The sequence below is a fragment of the Mirounga angustirostris genome, unplaced genomic scaffold (assembly GCF_029215605.1).
Source record: "Mirounga angustirostris isolate CCGP_5_RB_7025 unplaced genomic scaffold, mMirAng1.0.hap1 SCAF_6, whole genome shotgun sequence".
In the NCBI taxonomy this organism is placed as follows: domain Eukaryota; kingdom Metazoa; phylum Chordata; class Mammalia; order Carnivora; family Phocidae; genus Mirounga; species Mirounga angustirostris.
The window spans coordinates 134,971,671-134,991,326 of record NW_026991714.1 but is presented as its reverse complement, the minus strand read 5'-3'; the positions used below and the strand labels follow the sequence as shown (position 1 = coordinate 134,991,326).

Here is a 19,656-nt window from a genome sequence, read left to right as displayed (position 1 = left end):
AACTGGCTTCGTCTCTCTCCTCTCTGCCCTCCTCAAGGCCGGAACCTCCCTGGAGGGCAGCTCTTCGGGCCACAACCCTTTCAGCCGGCAAAGGCCCTTTTTGCTCTTTGGGGAACAGTGAGAAAAATCAACAGAAATGGTGCGCCGCGGCAAAGCCTGCTGGGTGGAAAGCAGACCCGCCTGCTGCTTCCCGCCTCCCTGACGACCCCACGGGAGCGCCGCGCTGGTGGGCGGGGCCTGCGGGTGGGCGGGGCCGCGGCGCGAGCGCACGCCACAGAAGGGGGCGTGGCCGCTCGGCTCGCGCGCTTGCAGCGTGCGCGCCGGCCTCGCTCCTTCCTGCTCTTCCCAGGGTGATCAGCTGGTCTGCGCTCCCCTGACGTGGGTCGGGGCACGTCACCGCCGAATGGCAGCCTCCAGAAAGGCACCGCGAGTAAGGTGAGGGACTCTGCCGGGGAGCCGGCTTCTGGGCAGTGCGCGATCCCTGGGGCCCGGACGAGCATGTTGCACCCCGGAGGGCAGGAACGAGAGGGGGAGAAGCGGCAGGCGGCCCATCACAGTCTGGAGAGGGCTCCGGCTTGCGGGAGCCCCCGGAGCGGGAGCAGGGGGAGGGGGCCATGCAGCCGGGCAAGTTCCGGTTCGTTTCAGGAGGGCCGCGGGCATCGTCTGGGAGCCCAATCCCGGCCCCCGGATGCCTGTGCCCGCCGAGCTGCCGCGCTCAGCCCGAGGGGCGGTGGCCGTGTCCCACTTCTCCCCCTGGCCTGGCAGGAAGGTCCCCGCTGTTGCAGGAAGTTGGCCCCTCCAGGCGCCTCCGGTTGTCCGGGGAAGTGGGTGCGCCCCTGCCCTCGCCCCTCTTCCCGTGGAATATAATCTTCAGATTACAACCTTGACAGTACACCAGCAGTTCGCCTTATTGATCTGCCATGGCCAGGAAGATAGGCACCTGCGGGCCCATCCCCACCCACATGGTTTCAGAGGCTGTCTATAAGGGAATACTTTGGCATAATCTCTAGAAAGATCCCACCAGTAACCTGTCCTGGGCTCTCCCTGGGGGTAGGGAGGTGGGAAGGATAATCTCCTGGTGTCAAACACATTTCAGCCTATACTCCCCCCACAACTAGGGTGTACTTATTACAGTAGCTAACAAAGTGGGAGACTGAGAAATGTTTGGAGATCACAAAGGCTGGAAGCCAGAATCCCTGGCGATCCGCATGGGATCAGGGATCTCACCCTGTTGAGATTTGAATGAGTACACTTGGCAGCATGGCCAGGCTCCCTTGCTGAACACAGACCATGGCTTGTACTTGTGATTGTGAGTGGACAGATTCCAAGCTGACCTTGACCTGGCCTTGGCCTCGCTATGTCAGGTTGGGGATGAGTAGAGAACCAGACCTATCTTGGTGTAAGGATGTGGGGAGGTGTGGCAAACCTAGTGTGGAAGGAGTTGCCCCTATGTTAAGTGCTGGCAATGGGGTTAGGCAAGTGGATAATGATGAATTAGGTCCTAGGCACATGAGTAGCTTTGAGGACCAAGATTAGATTTATAGAATCACAACATTTTGGGGGCAGAAGGGTCTGTTGGCATCAACTGGCAGAGCCTCCTTATCACACACAGAAGGCAACTGAGAGGCTGAGAAGGGCCATTTGCCCCAGGCCCTTCCCCTAGTGGCAGAATTTAAGTGCTATTTAGTGTAAACATGAGAACTTATTGAAGTTCAGGTAAAATTGACTTAGGTAAAAAGGGGTTGAGCTGGCTTCTAGTGCAACTGAGTCCAGGAGACCAACACTGGCATCAGACTTGGCCTCTTTTTTTGCATCTCTTGGCTCTGATTTCTTAAGGCTTCGTTCTAAGGCAAACTTTCCTTCTGGGAGGTATGACCATTCTGTGCTGGCAGCCCCAGCAGAAATAGAGCCCTCTTTCCTAATGGTTGGAGCACAAATCCCAGATCTGATTTCCAGTGGGCTGACTTGACCTTATGTTTATTCCTGAACCAGTCATGGCCACAGGGATAGATTGGGTCCCAGAACTTGGTGGGTTAGGGGATGAGATTCATCCCAACTCTGTGGACTGAAAATGGAGACAAGACAGTCTCAGATGGAAACCATTGTGCTTTGACCAAAAGAGGGAGGGATAGATTTGGGGTGGGAAAAGACCACATTTCCCACTACACCCTATAACTTGTTTCAGTCTACCGTTATCTGAACTCCTGAGGTGTGATTGAGCAACGTGGTCCTTGTTTTGCCCTGTCCCGAGTGATAGATGTGTATGTTTCTCATCATGGACTAGGGAAAGGGGGATGATAAGCACAACCCTGCTGGGATTTCTTTAAAAAGAGAGACAGAGAAAGATGTACCCTTCCCATCTTATGCAAAGATTGAACAGGAAGTTCTCTGCATGCTTCTTACCCTGACCCACCCCCTGGCACATGGCACATCATGACGTTGAGAAGGTGTAGGCTGAAGAAGCTCTGGAAAGGGGAAGAGCACTGTGCTGGCAATTGGGAGGCCTGGACTGTAGTTCTAGACTAGCTCTGTCACCAGCTAGCTGTGAGGCTTCCAGCAAGTTGTTTGATCTGTTTCTGTTTCTTTGTCTAGAGGAGGGAGCTGAGTTGGATGGTCCCTAAGGTACATTGTAGCTCTAACATTTAAATGGTAGCCCTGCTTCAACTGAGAGCCTGCGAATGTATCTGTTCAAGTAAGTGAAGAGTGGCTGGATCTTGGATTCTGCAGAGCCCAGGGTAGGACCGGAGCGGAACAACTATAATGTTTAGCTGCTTCATGGTCCCTTTGATCTTGATAGGAAGGTAGAGGTAGTGATGCTAAGGGAGAGAGCTTGAATTCAAATTCTCCCATGAGCATCACGTGTCAGACCTGATTTCTTGTCTTGGCTTTGCAGCTGAGGTGTATGGCCTGTGGCAAGTCATCTTTGTTCTCTTGTAAAGTGAATGAATAGAGCTACTTCTGAATAATTTCCCTCCAACTGTCTTGCCTGTGTCTTAATTAGTTACTGGGACCAGTTAACTCCGAACATACAGAGAAACTGACTTCCTTGGCTCACCATCTTGTCAACAGGTATATGAAGTCAAAGGAAAGCCAGTGACAATGTTACATGGATCTCTGTCCAAAAAAAAGAGGTTTCTTACTTTGTAAAGTATTATAACAGCTTTCTTGAGATATAATTCATGTACCACACAATTCACCTTTTTAAAACATACATTTCAGTGGCTTTTAGAGTATTTGTTAGAGCTGTACAACCATCACCACCATCAGTTTTCAAAACATCTTTATCCCCCTGCCAAAAGAAACCCTATACACGTTAGCAGTCACTCCTCATTTCCCCCCAGCTTCACTCTAGCTCTAGGCGATGGCCAGTTACTTTCTGTCTCTATGGATTTGCCTCTTCTGGACATAGCATGTAGATTCATACAATATGTGGTTTTCTGTGACTGGCTTTTTTCATTTAGCATAAAATGTTTTCAGAGTTCGCTATATTGTAGCATGTTATCATTACTTGATTCCTTTTTATTGCCAAATAATATTCTATTGTATGGATAAGCCCCTTATTTATCCATTCATCAGTTGATGAACATTTGGGATGTTTCTACTTTTTGGATATTATGAATATGCCATGAACATTTGTATATAAGTTTTTATGTGGACTTAATGTTTTAAATTTCCCATACCTAGTGGGATTTCTGGGTCATAGGATAATTCTTTATTTAATGTTTTGAGGAACGCTGAATTGTTTTCCAGAGTCACTACACCATTTTATATTCCCACCAGCAATGTTTGACGGTTCCACTTTTTTCCACATCCTTACGCATACTTGTTATTGTCTGTTTTTTTTTTTTTTATTATAACTTTCCTAGTGGATGTGAAATTATATCTCATTGTGGTTTTGATTTGCATTTCCCTAATGGATAAAGATGTTGAAAATCTTTTCATGTGCTCATTGGCCATTTGTTTATCTTCTTTGGAGAAATGTCTATTCAGAAATGTCTATTCGATGCCCTTGACCATTTTAAAATTGGGTGGTCTTTTTATTGTTGAGTTGTAATAGCTTTTGATATACTCTGGATGTTAGACTTTTACCAGATACGAGTTGCAAACATTTTCTCTCATTTTTTTCTTGTCTTTTCACTTTTTTGATGGTATCCTTTGAAGTACAGAAGTCTATTTTTTTTTTTTATTTTTTAAAGATTTTATTTATTTATATGTCAGAGAGATAGAGAGCACAAGCAGGGGGAGTGGCAGGCAGAAGGAGAGGGAGAAGCAGGCTCCCCGCTGAGCAGGGAGCCCGACGTGGACTCGATCCCAGGACCCTGGGATCATGACCTGAGCTGAAGGCAGTCGCTTAACCGACTGCGCCACACAGGTGCTTGTACAGAAGTCTTTAACGAAGTCCAGTGTATCTGTTTTCTTTGGTTGCATATGCTTTTGATGTCATATCTAAGAAATCATTGCCCACTCCAAGATCAGGCAGATTTGTGTCTATTCTTCTAAGAAAACATTTATGTTTATGATCCATTTTGAGTTAATTTTTATTTATGATGTGAGGGTAAAGGTTCAGCTTCATTCTTTTTCATGTGGATATCTGGTTGTCCCAGCATTATTTGTTGAAGAGACTATTTATTTTTTTTTTCCTCCACTGAATAGTTTTGGCACCATTGTCAAAAATTGACAGTAAATGTGAGGTTTATTTCTGAACTGTTTCGTTGATCTCTAAGTCTGTCCTTATGCCAATATCACACTCTCTTTTTTTTTTATTTTTTATTTTATTTATTTTTTTTTTTAAAGAATTTTTTATTTATTCTTTCGGGATAGAGAGAGAGATCAGGAGCAGTGGGGAGGGTCAGAGGAAGAGGGAGAAGCAGACTCCCTGCTGAGCAGGGAGCCCGACATGGGGCTTGATCCTAGGACCTGGAGATCATGACCTGAGCCGAAGGCAGACGCTCAACCATCTGAGCCACCCAGGTGCCCCTCTCTTTTTTTTTTAAAGATTTTATTTATTCATTCGAGACACAGAGATAGAGAGACAGCATGAGCAGGGGGAGAGGCAGAGGGAGAAGCAGGCTCCCCGCTGAGCCAGGAGCCGGACATGGGGCTTGATCCCAGGACCCTGGGGTCATGACCCGACGCTCAACCATCTGAGCCACCCAGGCGCCCCTCACACTGTCTTGATTACTGTAGTTTTATTGGTTTTGATGTCAGGAAGGATGAATCCTCCAACTTTGTTCTTTTTCAAGATTGATTTGGCTGTTCTGGATTGTATTTTCATGTGAATTTTAGGATCTGCTTGTCAATTTCTGCATATACAAGCTAGCTGAAATTTGATAGGGATTGCCTCCAGATTATTTTGGGGAGTACTGCCATTTTAACAATATTGAGTCTTCTAATCAATGAACATGGAATGTCTTTCCACTTATTTAGGTCTTCTTTAATTTCTTTCAACAATGTTTTGTAGTTTTCAGAATATAAGTTTTGCATCTATTTTGTTAAATTTATTCCTAGGTACTGATTCTTTTGATGCTATTGTAAGTGAACTTTTCTTAATTTCATTTTTGGATTGTTCATTTTAAGTATATAGAAAAACAATTTATATTATATATTGATTTTGTATCCTGCAGTCTTGATGAGCTTGTTGGTTCTAATTTTTTGGTGTAGATTCTTTAAGATTTTCTATACTGAAGATAATGCCCTTTGCAAGTAGAGGTAATTTTACTTCTTTTCTAATCTAGATGCCTTCTATTTCAATTTTTGCCTAATTGCCTTGGATAGAACCTCCAGTACAATGTTGACTGAAGTAGCAAGATTGGACATCTCTGTCTTGTTCTTGATCTTAGGGGGAAAACATTCAGCCTTTTAACATTAAAGATGATGTTAGCTGGGGATTTTTGTAGTATTCTTGATCAGGTTGAGGAATTTCTCTTCTGGTTTACGGAGTTCTTTTATCATGAAGAGGTGTTGGATTTCGTCAAAGTGCCTTTTCTCTGTCTGTTGAGGTGGTCATGTAGTTTTTATTCTTTATTCCATTGATAATTGTGTATTACATTAATTTTTGTATGTTGAACCAATCTTGCATTCCTGGGATAAATCCCATTTGGTGGTGGTGTATGATCCTTTTTATATGTTACTGGATTCAGTTTTGCTAGTATTTTCTTGAGGATATTTGCACTTAATTTATAAGAAATATTGATATGTCTTACTTTTTAATGAAAGAATATATGGTTCCCTCAGTAAAGAACATCCCATTCTGTCCAACAAAATTAAATTCTCCTTCTGAGAATAGGCCTGGAGTGATTAGTGAAAATGTCTGGTCTTCTGGTTCTCTGTGTGGTAGATGGAGGTAATGCGGGCTCTTCTCCCTCTACTAACACATAAAAATGTGGTAAAATTATAACAGAATTACTTTTAAGTTCATAACTGAATAAAATCCAAACCCTTTGTATAACCTATTACAGGCTCCTTGTTGCCTCTCTGATCTTGTCTGCTAACCACGTATCTCCCCACCTGCCAACACACTGGCCTCCTTGCTTTCTCTGATGTATACCAGGCATACTCCTGCCTTAGGGCCTTTGCACTTAAAATTCCCCTTTTCTTTCTTTCTTTTTTTTTTTTTTAAAGATTTTATTTATTCATTTGAGACACAGAGATACAGAGAGAGAGAGAGAAAGCATGAGCAGGGAGAGAGGCAGAGGCAGAGGGAGAAGCAGGCTCCTCGCTGAGCCAGGAGCCCGATGTGGGGCTCGATCCCAGGACCCTAGGATCATGACCTGAGCCGAAGGCAGACGCTTAACCATCTGAGCCACCCAGGCGCCCCTCCCCTTTTCTGGAACGTTCTTTTCTTAGACATTCACATGGCTTGATCCCTCACTTTTTTTTTTAGGACTTTGCTAAAATATCATCTGTTAGCAAAGAGACTAATTTTCATACATAAAGTAGTCTCTACTGAAGATAAGCTCTTAATAAAAGATTACAGAACAAATAAGGAATAACTTACTGAGGGGGAGCCAGCAGACCCAGCAAACTTGAAGATTACTACCCCAAGACCTTCTAATAGGAAGTCTGAAATGAATTTTAAAATAAAGGCCCCAAATAATTAAAACTAAGAGAAGGAATAGAAACCATAGTGAAAGAATGGGACACCGTGAAGAAAGAGCAGGCAGATTTAAAAAGAACCAAAAGAATTTATACATGTGAAAAATACAGTCATTGCAAATAAAATCTTTTTAGACTAGTTAGGAGATTAGACATAGCTGAAGAGAATTCAAGAATTAGAGGTTAGATCTGATGGTTGCCTACCATGGTGCTGTTTTAGCTGCAAGTTTTATCTGAAACTTCTACTTATTTCGTTATGATACTGGGGTGAGAGTCCTTCTGAGTCACGAAGGAAAATTGCTAAGGCAAGTAGATATACTTGCTAACTAAGCCTTGCCACGTTTCCTATGGTCAAAGTCTGCAATATCCTCTTCTTTCTCTTCTTAAGGGCGAATCATCAGGATTTTCAGCTGAAAAATTTAAGAATAATTGAGCCTAACGAGGTGACACACTCAGGAGACCCAGGTGTGGAAAGAGGTAATATTTTGCTTATTAATTAGATGGAATGTCTCAAAAGAATTTTAGGTTCCTGTATCCTAACCACAAGTTGGGAGAGAATAGAGGGTAAAGGATTAATAATTGCTCATGGCTGGGACTAAGGGGACATGTATCTGGAAATTAAAGACCATTTTGTCCTTTGGGTTCTGGGTAGTTGGTTACTATTTGTATATTTACCACTTTTTTTAGGTAGTAAGTTAGAGAGTTATAATTTTTGTATGTCCTATTTCTGGGGTTTGGGCAGTGGTGGTGGAGGAGATAGGTTATTACTGAAAATGCGCTATTCTAGGGTCTAGGGGTTGCCTGGGTGGCTCAGTCGGTTAAGTTTCCCACTCTTGATTTTGGCTCAGGTCATGATCTCAGGCTTGTGAGATCAAGCCCTGCATCAGCCTCTGGGCTTAAGAGTCTCTCACTCCTTCTCCCGCCTCATGCACACGCTACCCACCCCCCCCCAAAAGCCCAATTCTAGTTTTTCTCATCTCTAATGTAAACTTTTATTGATTACCTTAGAGGTTGGCTTTCAATTTTTGTCATAAGATTTTGAAAAGAGAAAAGTTAAGAGTATATTACTCTGCTGTATAAATTATGCATTCAGGAAAATCTTTTTTGGGAAAATTTCTGGAACCATGCTCTCTTCCCAGAACTGGTTATTTGTATTGTTGGGTTGCCAGAAACCTGAATTCTGAAAAGTGGTATATTACTGTATTTCTATCCCTTGAAAGCTAGTGCTTTTCTGTAGGCCACCCAGGAGAACCAGAGCATTTTCTTTTAGTTGACTAAAAAAATTGATTACCTGAAGTTTATAAATCATGACTGGTCTCTCCTTGGGAGAATAATGCTATAATTGCATACAATTAGGTCCCTTTTCTTTAAAAATACAGATATCCAACATATTTTGGGCCATATTAGGAGGGAGGAGAGGAAGAAGGAAGAAGGAAGGGGAAAAAAGTAAGGAAAGGTAAACTGATAGAATTATCAAATGTAGAATTTAAAGAGAACTTCTGTTTAGTTTGTATGAAGAAATAGAGGTTCAGGGTACATCAGTTGTCTGAGGTTGCAGATCCAACTGGAAAGTGGAATCCTCTTGTTTTGATTCCATTGGTCTTAGGATATTTTAAGAGAGCCTCTGTCATGTCCTCTAGATAATACGGTATAATAGAGCATAGACTTGGGAGTTGAATAGATATTGGGTCCTGGTGCTTGATAATCCAGTTGGCTGGGGCCAGTATTTAACTCTTGTTTCTTTATCTGTAAAATGGGAATACTGAAACCTCCCTTGGGAGGGTTATTTTGAGAATTAACCACTAATGTGTGTAAAGCCCTTGGTCCTAGCTCAGCAGTGAGGGAGAGAAACAGACCACTGTCTCTAAAGCTATTGATGCTGGAAGAGCAGCCTGGCATCTATGCGTGTGTTAAGATGCTGAAATTGGAGTAAACCAGCCCCTTCTAGGCTTATAACAAGGCATGTTAGAAACCCAGCTGGTGCTGCAGATCCAGATTCGAATAATATTTCTTGAGCTTTTATATGTACCAGATGTTGTGCATGGTGCTTTCACACATGTTGTTTCAAATTGAATTCTCCTACCCACCCAGTGAGGTAAATACGGTGTGCTTTTCATGCACTTCTAAGCAGTGAAAAGTTTTGTTTATGATAAAGGCTGAAGGTTTCGGAACTTATTTCTAAAAGCAGGCCCACATATGCAAGAGACTTTGAAATGAGTCATTCTCTTTAAAGCATGATTTAAAAATACCTGGCAGCGTATGGGCTAATGTTACATCATGGGCTAGGCTTGTTGCTCTTGGCCTCCTACTTCCCTGCACACCCTGATTAGCTCTTGGCTGCTTCTAAATTTCTGAAAGTCATGGAATGTGGAATGAGCAGATGCTGTAATACGACGTCGTCTAATAGCCTAGCTCTCTTCTTTCACTGAAGATTCATTACTGTTGATTATATTGAGTCTGAAGAGATCATGACACGAAGGTGGGACATTCCCCCAGTCATCTTTGAGTGAGTATACGTAGGTTTAGGTGGCGGGCTAGATACCTGGATTCAGGAATGAGGATGACATGTCCCTGTCTTAAGGAGAAGCAATATATATACCTGTTGCACTATTTATCACTTTGCTTTCATGGCTAGTTAACTGTGTGTCTAACTCTATGCATTGAACACACATAACATTTCCTATGTGCCAGGCACTGTTTCTAAGTGCTTTGCACATGGTAACCCATTTGATCCCTGTAAGACTCTCATCTGTCTCTTGGCTGCTTCTTGTAGTTATATCAGCTTTGTCCCCTCGTCAGCTAGCTGCTCACCCAGTCAGTCACTTTCACGGCCTCTTGTGCTTGTGGCTATAGCTGCCCCCGCCATCTTTGGGCGTCGTCGCCACCTCGGTGGAAGCTCTCTCCACGGCCACAGCCCATTGCTCTGGCCATTGCCCGTCACTGTCTTCTTCACCTTTGCTGTGGATGCCGCTGCCGCTTACCACGTCCTACCTGCAGGTTGTGGTCTTGCGAGTTCTTTCTTTGTGTCTCATATGGGCGACAAAGAAGTGGCTGCCTCTGACCCAGGTGGCCAGCCAAATGTGAAGGGCATGGAGGAGGAGGGAGCAGGGGCAGTGGTGATGGCAGGCGGCATTGTTTGGGAAAGTGTGAAATGCCCCTGTTTAGAGTAAGGCCAGTCAAGAGGAGGACGGTGATGGTGAGGCAGGAGACGGTGAGGAAGGCCAGAATGTGGTGGTGAGGACGCAGGTTCTGGTGCCCAGGAGCCAGAGGATGCCTTTGACCAGTTCCGTTTCACCTTTGATGGTTTTCAGTTTGTAATTGAGGATTTTGGGCTTGCCATTCGTTCTGTTGGCTTCATTGATGAAGTCAGTGACTGATAATGTTGATACATACTATAGTCAGTGCTGTGAACACCCAGTCAGTGCCATCGAATTCCTTACGTCAGAATGTGCCCAAATAGAAGCCAAACTGTATAAGGAAATTAATGATCTTGACAGAAAATACATTGGCTTCTATCATATATTTGCTTTTTAAGATTCCAGATGCCCAGGCTGTACTCCAGACTAATTAAATTAGAAGTCCCCCAGGTAGTTCTATTTTGTAATCAGGGTTGAAATACTGCTCCAGAGGAAGTCTACATTTTGGCTTGACTCTTTTTTTAAAATTTATTATTTATTTATTTATTTATTTTATTTTATTTTATTATGTTATGTTAATCACCATACATTACATCATTAGTTTTTGATGTAGTGTTCCGTGATTCATTGTTTGTGTATAACACCCAGTGCTCCATGCAGTACGTGCCCTCTTTAATACTGTTAACTGCTTAGAAATTTGGTTTGAAACCCCTGGAAATGTCCTAAAAAGGTTTCAGATGCTGGCAAGCTTATGAGATCACAATGGGCTTTATTTTGAAGCTAGTTGGAGGTGTTGACATATAAACTTAGGTTGGATAAGATAATTGTGATCTCTCTTTCTTAGATGAGAAATTATAGGTTCAGTACATTAGACAAAAGGAGAGGATGCTCCTCTGTAAAGTATTCAGAAGCAGCTATAATACAAGGAACATGGGCATGTTTGAATTGTGACTAGGACCCTTTCCCGTGACTCTGTCTTTTAAGTACGTCTGTCCTTTGGAGACTCTGAGATGGAGTTCTGAGGCCGGTGGTTGAAGCTATCCTTGCAAATTAAGAATGGGGCACTTTTTCAGTGAGGCCCAAGATCAGTATGGTACCTCATAAGGGAATCTGTGGGAGGTGACCATCATGACTGAGACTTCTGTAGCTCCAGATGCTGGTAATGATGGAGAAGAAGCAGATGAAAATGTTGAAGAGAAAGAAACTTAAAAAGATCCATACCTAGCAGAGTTCAAGCTACAGTGAGTCAGGGTGTCAATCCTTGAAGATAACTGGTAGTGTAATGGCCCCAGTGTAACTCTGTGTTACAGCACTGTATGTTAGCACGCTTTTGGTTAAGTAAAGTATTTTTATTTGTTTAAAAAAATGAGTTGGCAAAATCTGAATGCTGGTGAGGAAGTGGAGCAATAGGACCTGTCATTCATTAATGGTAGGAATGCAGAATGGTGCAGCCACTTTGGAAGACAGTTGGCAGTTCCTTACAAAACTAAATATATTCTTACCTTATGATCCAGTGGTCATGTTCCTTGGTATTTACCCAAAGGAGTTGAAAACTTATGTCCACACAAAAACCTGCACATGGATGTTTATAGCAGCTTCATACATAATGGCCAAAACTTGGAAGTAACCAAGAAGACCTTCAGTAAATGAATGTATAAATAAACTGTGGTATACCCAGTCAATGGACTGTTATTCATCACTAAAAAGAAATGAGCTCTCAAGCCATGAAAAGCCACAAAAGAACCCTAAATACATATTGCTTAGTGAAAGAAGCCAATCTGAAAAGGCTGTGTACTTCTGTGATTCCAGCTGTTGGACTTTCTGGAAAAGGCAAAAGTATGAAGACAGTAACAAGATCAGTCATTTTCAGGTGTTGGGGACAGTGAGAGGAGGGATAAATAGACTGAGCAGAGAGGATTTTTAGGGCAATGAAAACTATTAAGCTATTTCGTATGATACTGTATATTGGATACATGACATTTTGCGATTGTCAGAACCTATGGAATGTACCACACCAAGAGTGAATCCTAATATGAACTGTGGATTTAGGGGGATGATAATGTGTCAGTGTAGGTTCATCAGTAATAACAAATATACCACTCTGGTGAGGGATCTTTTTAAAATAATTTATTTTATTTTTTTTTCAAGTTTTTATTTAAACTCCAGTTAGTTAACATATAATGTGCTATTAGTTTCAGGGGTACAATGCTCATCACAGTAAGTGCACTCCTTAATCCCCATCCCCCATCCCCTCACCCACTTCCCCTCTGGTAACCATCAGTTCTCTGTAGTTACCAGTCTGTTTCTTCGTTTTCCTCTCCTTCCCCACCCTACCCATGTTCGTTTGTTTTGTTTCTTAAATTCCACATATGAGTAAAATCATATGGTATTTGTCTTTCTCTGACTGACATATTTCACTTAGCGTAATGCTCTCTAGCTCCATAGGTGGGGGTCTTGATTGTGGGGGAGGCTGTGGGTATGTTGGGAAAAGGGAGGTATATGGGCACTCTCCGTATTTTCTGCTCAATTTTACTGTGAATCTGTAACTCTTTTAAAAAAATAAAATCTGTTTAAAAAATGAGCTGGAAAAAGTCATTATTCTACCTGAATTCTAATAGTATAGTTTTGTGCTACTGTATGGGATATAGGAAAATATGTATGGTCACTGTTTTATAATTGGCTTTTTGTGAAGTTGTTTTGTTATACACACATGGGACTATAGCTAGAGATAGTCCTTATGTATTCATTTATCTGTAGTTACCATACAGTATGATTTATCAGAACTGTTTGCTGATATCAATATTTTTTTGGAAAAGGTTTTTTGAAGAACCAACAAAAATGATTTGAAGGTCAACTTGCATCATCTGTGCCTTTATCACATAGAAAGTCTTCTGTACTCACTAGGAGGCAATGCCCTTGTTGAGTACATAGAAATTAGTAAAAGTGTAAGAATTTCTAGTAAGACTACATTTATCATTTTCTTTTTAATGATTTTCATATTTCTGTTTCTATTTTGTATTTTCTGGAGCTGGTGACTCTATCCCCAAAAAGTCTAGCTTTACTGGGATAGACTCCTAGGGACCCCTGTGACTTTTTCAGGGCTCAGTCCGAAAATCCTGGATCTACTCTGCTCCCACCATATTTTAGAGTGGTGAACACAGACCACTAAGGCCCCGATCCCCTTCTCCTTGAGGTTGCACGCCCTCAGTTGATAGTAGGTATTCACCAGAGCACATGACTTTGACTTTGACTTTTAGTGGATTGACCTTTCTACTCCTAATCAGTGGTTGGCTATTTAACAAAAATGTAAAACACACCTCTTTTAATGCAGTCAAACTTAAGCAGTAAGACACCAGAAAAAGAAAATAAAAATCATTCCAAGGGTGCCTGGGTGGCTCAGTTGGTTAGGCGTCTGCCTTCTGCTCAGGTCATGATCCCGGGGTCCTGGAATTGAGCCTCGCATGGGGCTCCCTGTTCAGCGGGAAGTCTGTTTCTCCCTCTCCTCCGATCCACACTTGGGTGACTGGCCTTCTAGAAATTTCTCTGTGCATATGCACGTACAGAATTTTAAATAAGAATAATCTATATATCTTCTGTAATTTTTTTTTAAGATTTTATTTATTTATTTGAGAGAGAGAGACAGAGAACGAGAGAGAGCAGAGCAAGGAGGAGATTTATCTTTGTTTATAGTAAAAAAAAAAGTGGGGGGGGAATACGTAATTGGGTAAATGAACTTTAACGGATGCAATAGTACACTACAAAACAATTTATAGGTGATCTCTAGGGCTCCCTTTGAACCAGTCATGGAGTTGCATGGGGCAGGCTGGTTTTGGAACTAACTCTCCTGTTGTTGCAGACGGCGGAATGGCTCCGAAGATCACCTCCGAGCTGCTTTGGCAGCTGAGACAAGCCATGAGGAACGCCGAGTATGTGGCAGAACCAATCCAGGCCTACATCATCCCGTCGGGAGATGCTCACCAGGTACTGAGTGGAGCTGGGCCGGTGATGGATCTCATCAGCCTTTCATCTGTTTTCATTCTTTTCCCCCATCTCCAGTGTGTTTGTATGTGTTTTCATTCTTTTCCCCCATCTCCAGTGTGTTTGTAGGATTCTAGTTGTCAGTCCACAACTAAGCATGTCCTCCAGGGCTTGGCACAGGGACCTGTGTCTAATAGGGTCTTACTGAACGTGTGTTGATTTGTCCCTGGCTTCCTTATTTCTGGTGAATATAGCCAGCTTTCAATAACTTGTGGAAGCATTAATGGACAACTGAAGGAGCAGAGGTCTGGGCCTTTGTGTTGCTGACACACTTTACCCCATCTCTTCTGCCACACCCTGTCCTTATAAGAATTGTCTCTCCGGCCTCCCTTCTTACCGTCCAGAGTGTCCCATCCCTCTCACATGGCCGGAGAAAGAGCCAGAAAGTTGTCATGGATCTCTACCCCAGCAGATTTTAGGGATAATTCTGAATACCATCCTCTCTTCTCCTTCTACCCACAACCATTACCTTTGATGGAAGCAACTCAGTAAGTGTTGCTTAAGTCACTGAGAAAACACTAGTGACCTAAATATGGAGGAGTCGGGTTTGGAGAGGTGGAGACTGCATGTGATGGGGCCAAAGGGCAGAAGGGTGAAAGGATTCTAGTATCTTCTCTTTTAGGTCATTGAGTCAGCAAGTGTTTGAATGCCTATAACATGGCCATGGGACTGCAGGGTTCCAAAGATGAATTTATGATTGAATTCCTGCCCTCACTATGCTTATGGTTTGATGGAGGGATGAGACAACATAAAAAGTACTATTCTTCCATAGAGTCATCTGTACATATATATTTTATAGCCTTTGCTTATGTGCAAGGCACTGCCCTGGGTGTGGTGCAGGACAGGAAGCTGAGAGTGGTCCTGTTCTCAAGAAGCAGACAGTTGAGTGATGGAGTAAAGACATGTCTGTATTACGAGGTGGAATGTGGAAGTGCTATCAAGAAAATCCGGACAAAGCACTATGGAAGTTTGAGGGTGGGAGGGAAGATGATGGAAGGTTTCTTGAGCAGGGGAGACATTTGAACTGGATGTTGAAGAATGGGTAGAGTTGGATAAATAGAGGAAGTGGAAAGGATTGTAGGTGGGAAGGTTAGGAGGGGCAAAGGCGGAGAAGCAGGGAAGGTTGGAGTGCTTTTCAGAAACACCATAGCAAATTCCCCTGTCAGAAGCCCAAGGAGGGCATAAGCAATAGGGAGAAATACAGTTAGCTGGCGCTGTAGGATCCTTTAGTTGCAGGTAATAGAAACCGCCTTGAGATCCTTTGAACAATAAAAAGGCTTTATAAGGGTTTAGGGGCAGGGCCACTGCTTAGGCAGAACTCCAGCTTGTGAATGGTGGTCTCTGGACTTGTGGAATGTCAGGGCCTCAGATTGGGTGTCTCATGGAAACTGAGGGCAGGTATGCAGCTGGCCCAGAACTACTGGGATGGGAAGGGTTTCAGCTCTCGCCATAGACCTGTTTCTCCCTTTTTTAGGCAACAAGGTAGATGGTAAATAGGGGGCCATCCAAAAGTTCCCACATTTATATCTCTTGATCCTTTACTTTCAAGATACCAGATTGGGCTAGAACCTTAATCCCAAATCCAGAGTCCTGGGTGAGAACTTGATTAGCACAGTAGCTTGGTGTTTACCCTTGGTCCTGGTGTGTGTGCGTGTGTCTGTCTGTGTGTGCATATGTGGGATGGCATGTGGTGCAGACATGACTGATGAGGGTCTACCATGATGGAGGGTCGGCAGGTAAGAGATTGCTGTAAGTTGAGCAGTTGCCAACAGATGTCCACTTTAACTGGCCTCTTTTCTGCCCCTCCCCAAAGGTGTCAGACCCCATGGTTGTGACAACAGCATTAACCTGGGATAGCAGGAAGATTGGATCCCTGCCTGGAAACAAGATTTCCTGGCCTCAGGAGCAAATGAAGGGCTGAAATGAATAACAAGTTTAACATTCAATGTATCATCTCAACTATTTTTTTTTTTTTAAAGATTTTGTTTACTTATTTATTTGACAGAGAGAGAGAAACAGCATGAGAAGGCAGTCGCTTAACCAACTGAGCCACCCAGGCGCCCTCAACTATTTTTTTAAAGATTTTATTTATTTGACAGAGCGAGTGAGAGAGAAAGAGCAAACATGAGTGGGGTGGGGTTGAGGAGAGGGAGAAGCAGACTTCCCACTGAGCAGGGAGCCCCAACCCGGACCCTGGGATCATGACCTGAGCTGAAGGCAGACGCTTAACCGACTGAGCCACCCAGGCGCCCCCATCTCACCTATTTCTAAGTGTACAGTACAAGAGTGTTAACTGTATGCACACTGTTGTGTAATAGATCTCTAAAACTTTTTCATCTTGTAGAACTGAAACTCTACACCCATTGAACACCCCCTACCCTTGCCTCCCACCAATCACCACTCTACTTTCTGTTTCTAAGAGTTTGACTGCTTTGTATACCTCATAGAAGTGGAGTCATACAATTGTCTTTTTGTGACTGGCTTATTTCACTTAGCAAAATGTCTTTAAGGTTTGTCCATGGTGTAGCTTATGACAGGATTTCCTTTTTAAAGGCTGATAATCCATTGTATGTATATACCACATTTTTTTTTACATACCACATTTTAAAAAATCTTTTTATGAACATTTAGGTTGCTTTCAGCTCTTGGCTCTTGGGAGTAACGCTGCAGAGAACATGGGTGTATAATTGTCTCTTCGAGATCCTGTTTTCAATTATTTTGGATATATACCAGAAGTGGGATTGCTGAATCATGTAGTAATTCAATTTTTTTTAAAGTAAACTCTGCCCCCAATGTGGGGCTCAGACTCAGGACCCCAAGATCAAGAGTCGCATGCTCTATGGACTGAACCAGCCAGGCGCTCCAGTAATTCTATTTTTAATTTTTTGAGGAACCTCCATACTGCTTTCTGTGGTAGCCGTACCATTTTACATTCTCACAGCAGTACACAGGGGTTCCAGTTTCTCCACATACTTGCCAACACTTCTTTTTTTTTTTTTTTCAATAGTGGAATCCTAACAGATATGAGGTAATATTTCATTGTGGTTTTGATTTCCATTTTCATGATGATTAGTGATATTGAACATCTTTTCATATGCTTGTATGTCTCTTTTGGAGAAATGTCTATTCAAGTCCTTTGCTCTTTTGAGCAAGTTTCTTAACTGCAGGACTTCTCAGGGCCTTTAATGTGCACTGTGCAGCTCTAAGGAGAGGATGAAGTATTCAGCATTTTCTAGACTTAAATGACCATGGAATTCCCACAGTCCTCTCAGGGGTAGGCTCAGGGACTCAGTGTTCCATGGAATTCCTTGGTCCGTTGATCCACAGCGGTACTTTTCATGCTATGATGGGTCAGAACTTGATCCTCGAAGAGGTGAGAGGAATGGGAGATCCTTGTGAGGAGAGGAGAAGCCACCGAAGACTAGGGTTCTGCATGTAAAAGTGGGTGAAGGGGAGGCGAGAGAGTGCAAGATGTGAGTATTGGAGAAGGAGCAGATCCAGCTGGAGTGGGGTTTGGTGGCATGTGAGGAAGCTATGGTAGTGGGGTGCATTACTGTTAGATTGAATAAGCATGGGGAGGTGGGGGGAGGTGGGTGCGGTTTAGGGTGGGGGTTGATGACAATTCTTCCATTCACCTCTGTCCTCTAGGATAGACGAACAAGATTCACCACCTTCGTAGGAATGAAAGTTTCATCTTGGCTGAGGAGTAGATGAATAAGTAGGCTGGCCAACACAGCCTGGGCCTGAGTCGTGAGGTCTAGGTAACAGGCACCCAGCATTTAAGAAGGGCAGACTCTAGTCTTGTCCCTGAGGAAATGCCCCCCTTCCCCCGACCCCCGCCGCCCTCCTGTCAGGGCCAGGCTTTAGCCTCTGGGCTTGGGCTTCATGTCATGTGGATTCTGTGCTGATGTACCAGTGGTGTTTTTAATTTTCTGCCTTTCAAGCATCAGGCAGTTGCCCTGGATTGATTTGATTGCAGCTGTTTTATCTCAGTATTGAGCAGGATGGTGATTCCTGTGGTGGGAGCCCCTTATATGGCAATTGGTATGGGGTCTTCTGTAAGTCCCTCAGTCTGGGTTCTCCAGAGAGACAGAACCCATAGGATATATAGAGATATCTACGTAGAGAGAGACTTATCCTGAGGGATGGGCTCCCACATTAGCTCCCCTGGTTCTCAGGCCTTTGAGTTTGAGCTAGAACTGCACCACCAGCGTTCCTGGCTCTCCAGCTTGCAGACAGCACGGATGGCGTGTGTCCCTGTCTGAGTTAAAGGCCCGAGAAGCAGGAACGGTGATCTCTGAGGACAGAAGACAGATGTCTCAGCTCAAACGAGAGAGCCAATTCGACTTCCCACCATACTTTTGTTCTGTTCAGACCTTCAGTGGATTGGATGCTGAACACATTGGTAGGGCAGTCTTCAGTCTGCTGATTCAGATGTGGTCTCTTCCATAAACCACCTCACAGACAGAGCCAGAAATAATGTTTTACCAGCTACCTCTCTGGGGGTGCCTTAACCCCCAAGGTGACGCAGAAAATTCACCGTCACAGTCCCCTAGCACTCTGTCGTGTGAAATCGGGTCTCTCCTCCGAGAGGGCCGCCCAGCCTGTTGTAGAGTCCCAGCCAAAGACTCCTTACAGTACTACTACATATGTGAGCCTTCACCTCCAGGGGAGGCCTCGGTGTAGGAAAGGCTGGACTGTGAGTGTTATTTGAATTAGAAGTTGAAAGTTTCTGGTTAAGGGTGGGTTGGGATTTCAGTTTGTATTCTTCTGCCTGGAGTTAGGATACAATCTATATGTTTACTAGTAGGGGATGTCCTTGTAGCCAAGATAAGCCAAGTTTATTTTGATATTCTTGGTTCTGGGTGCTGTTCGTGAGCCATTTTTTTTATTTTTCCCGTCATTATAAAGCTGTTCCTAGTCTGAAACCCTGATTGGGCCTAATATGCCCAAAGCAGTTCCTTGTTAAACTGGGGAATGGCAGTGAGACTGGCCAAACCACAGGTGATATTCCAGGCTCTTCCCAGCTCTTCATCCCCTGCTAATGACCCCAGAATTTTAGAATTGGATGGCTTCTCCCTGGATGAGGAAACTGTGAGTCAGGAATTTAGGTTTTTATCAGATAGTAGGGACCCATTGAGGGCTTTTGAACAAGAGAGTGACATGATTAATCAAAGGAGTAGTGTTTAGTGTGGAATGGAGAAGGGACATACTGGGAACTGAGAAGCCATTGGGAGACCATTGCAGGATCCTGGTGTCAGGGTACGGAGGGCTTGGACTTGGTGCTGGCCTTCGGAGTGGAGAAGAGGGGAAGGATTTGGAGGAGAAGCAGTAGAACATAGATTGAGTATGGACCTACAGGCAGATGGCAGAGGGGCTTGGCGAG

General features: G+C 43.6%; 1 protein-coding gene across 3 annotated transcripts in view; it reads left to right on the top strand.

Annotated features, from left to right (window-relative positions):
* The first annotated feature begins 290 nt into the window (after positions 1-290).
* The window catches only part of XPNPEP1 (X-prolyl aminopeptidase 1), a 51,078-nt gene continuing 31,712 nt past the window's right edge, over positions 291-19,656 (top strand). For 2 of the 3 annotated variants that reach the window (XM_045878781.3, XM_064595256.1), the window contains exons 1-3: positions 291-435; positions 7,484-7,572; positions 14,089-14,213. In XM_045878781.3, the coding sequence (XP_045734737.1) occupies positions 404-435; positions 7,484-7,572; positions 14,089-14,213 (246 nt within the window). In that variant the 5' untranslated portion in view covers positions 291-403. The remainder of the gene's footprint in view (positions 436-7,483; positions 7,573-14,088; positions 14,214-19,656) is intronic. The other variant, XM_064595257.1, reaches the window with a different exon arrangement.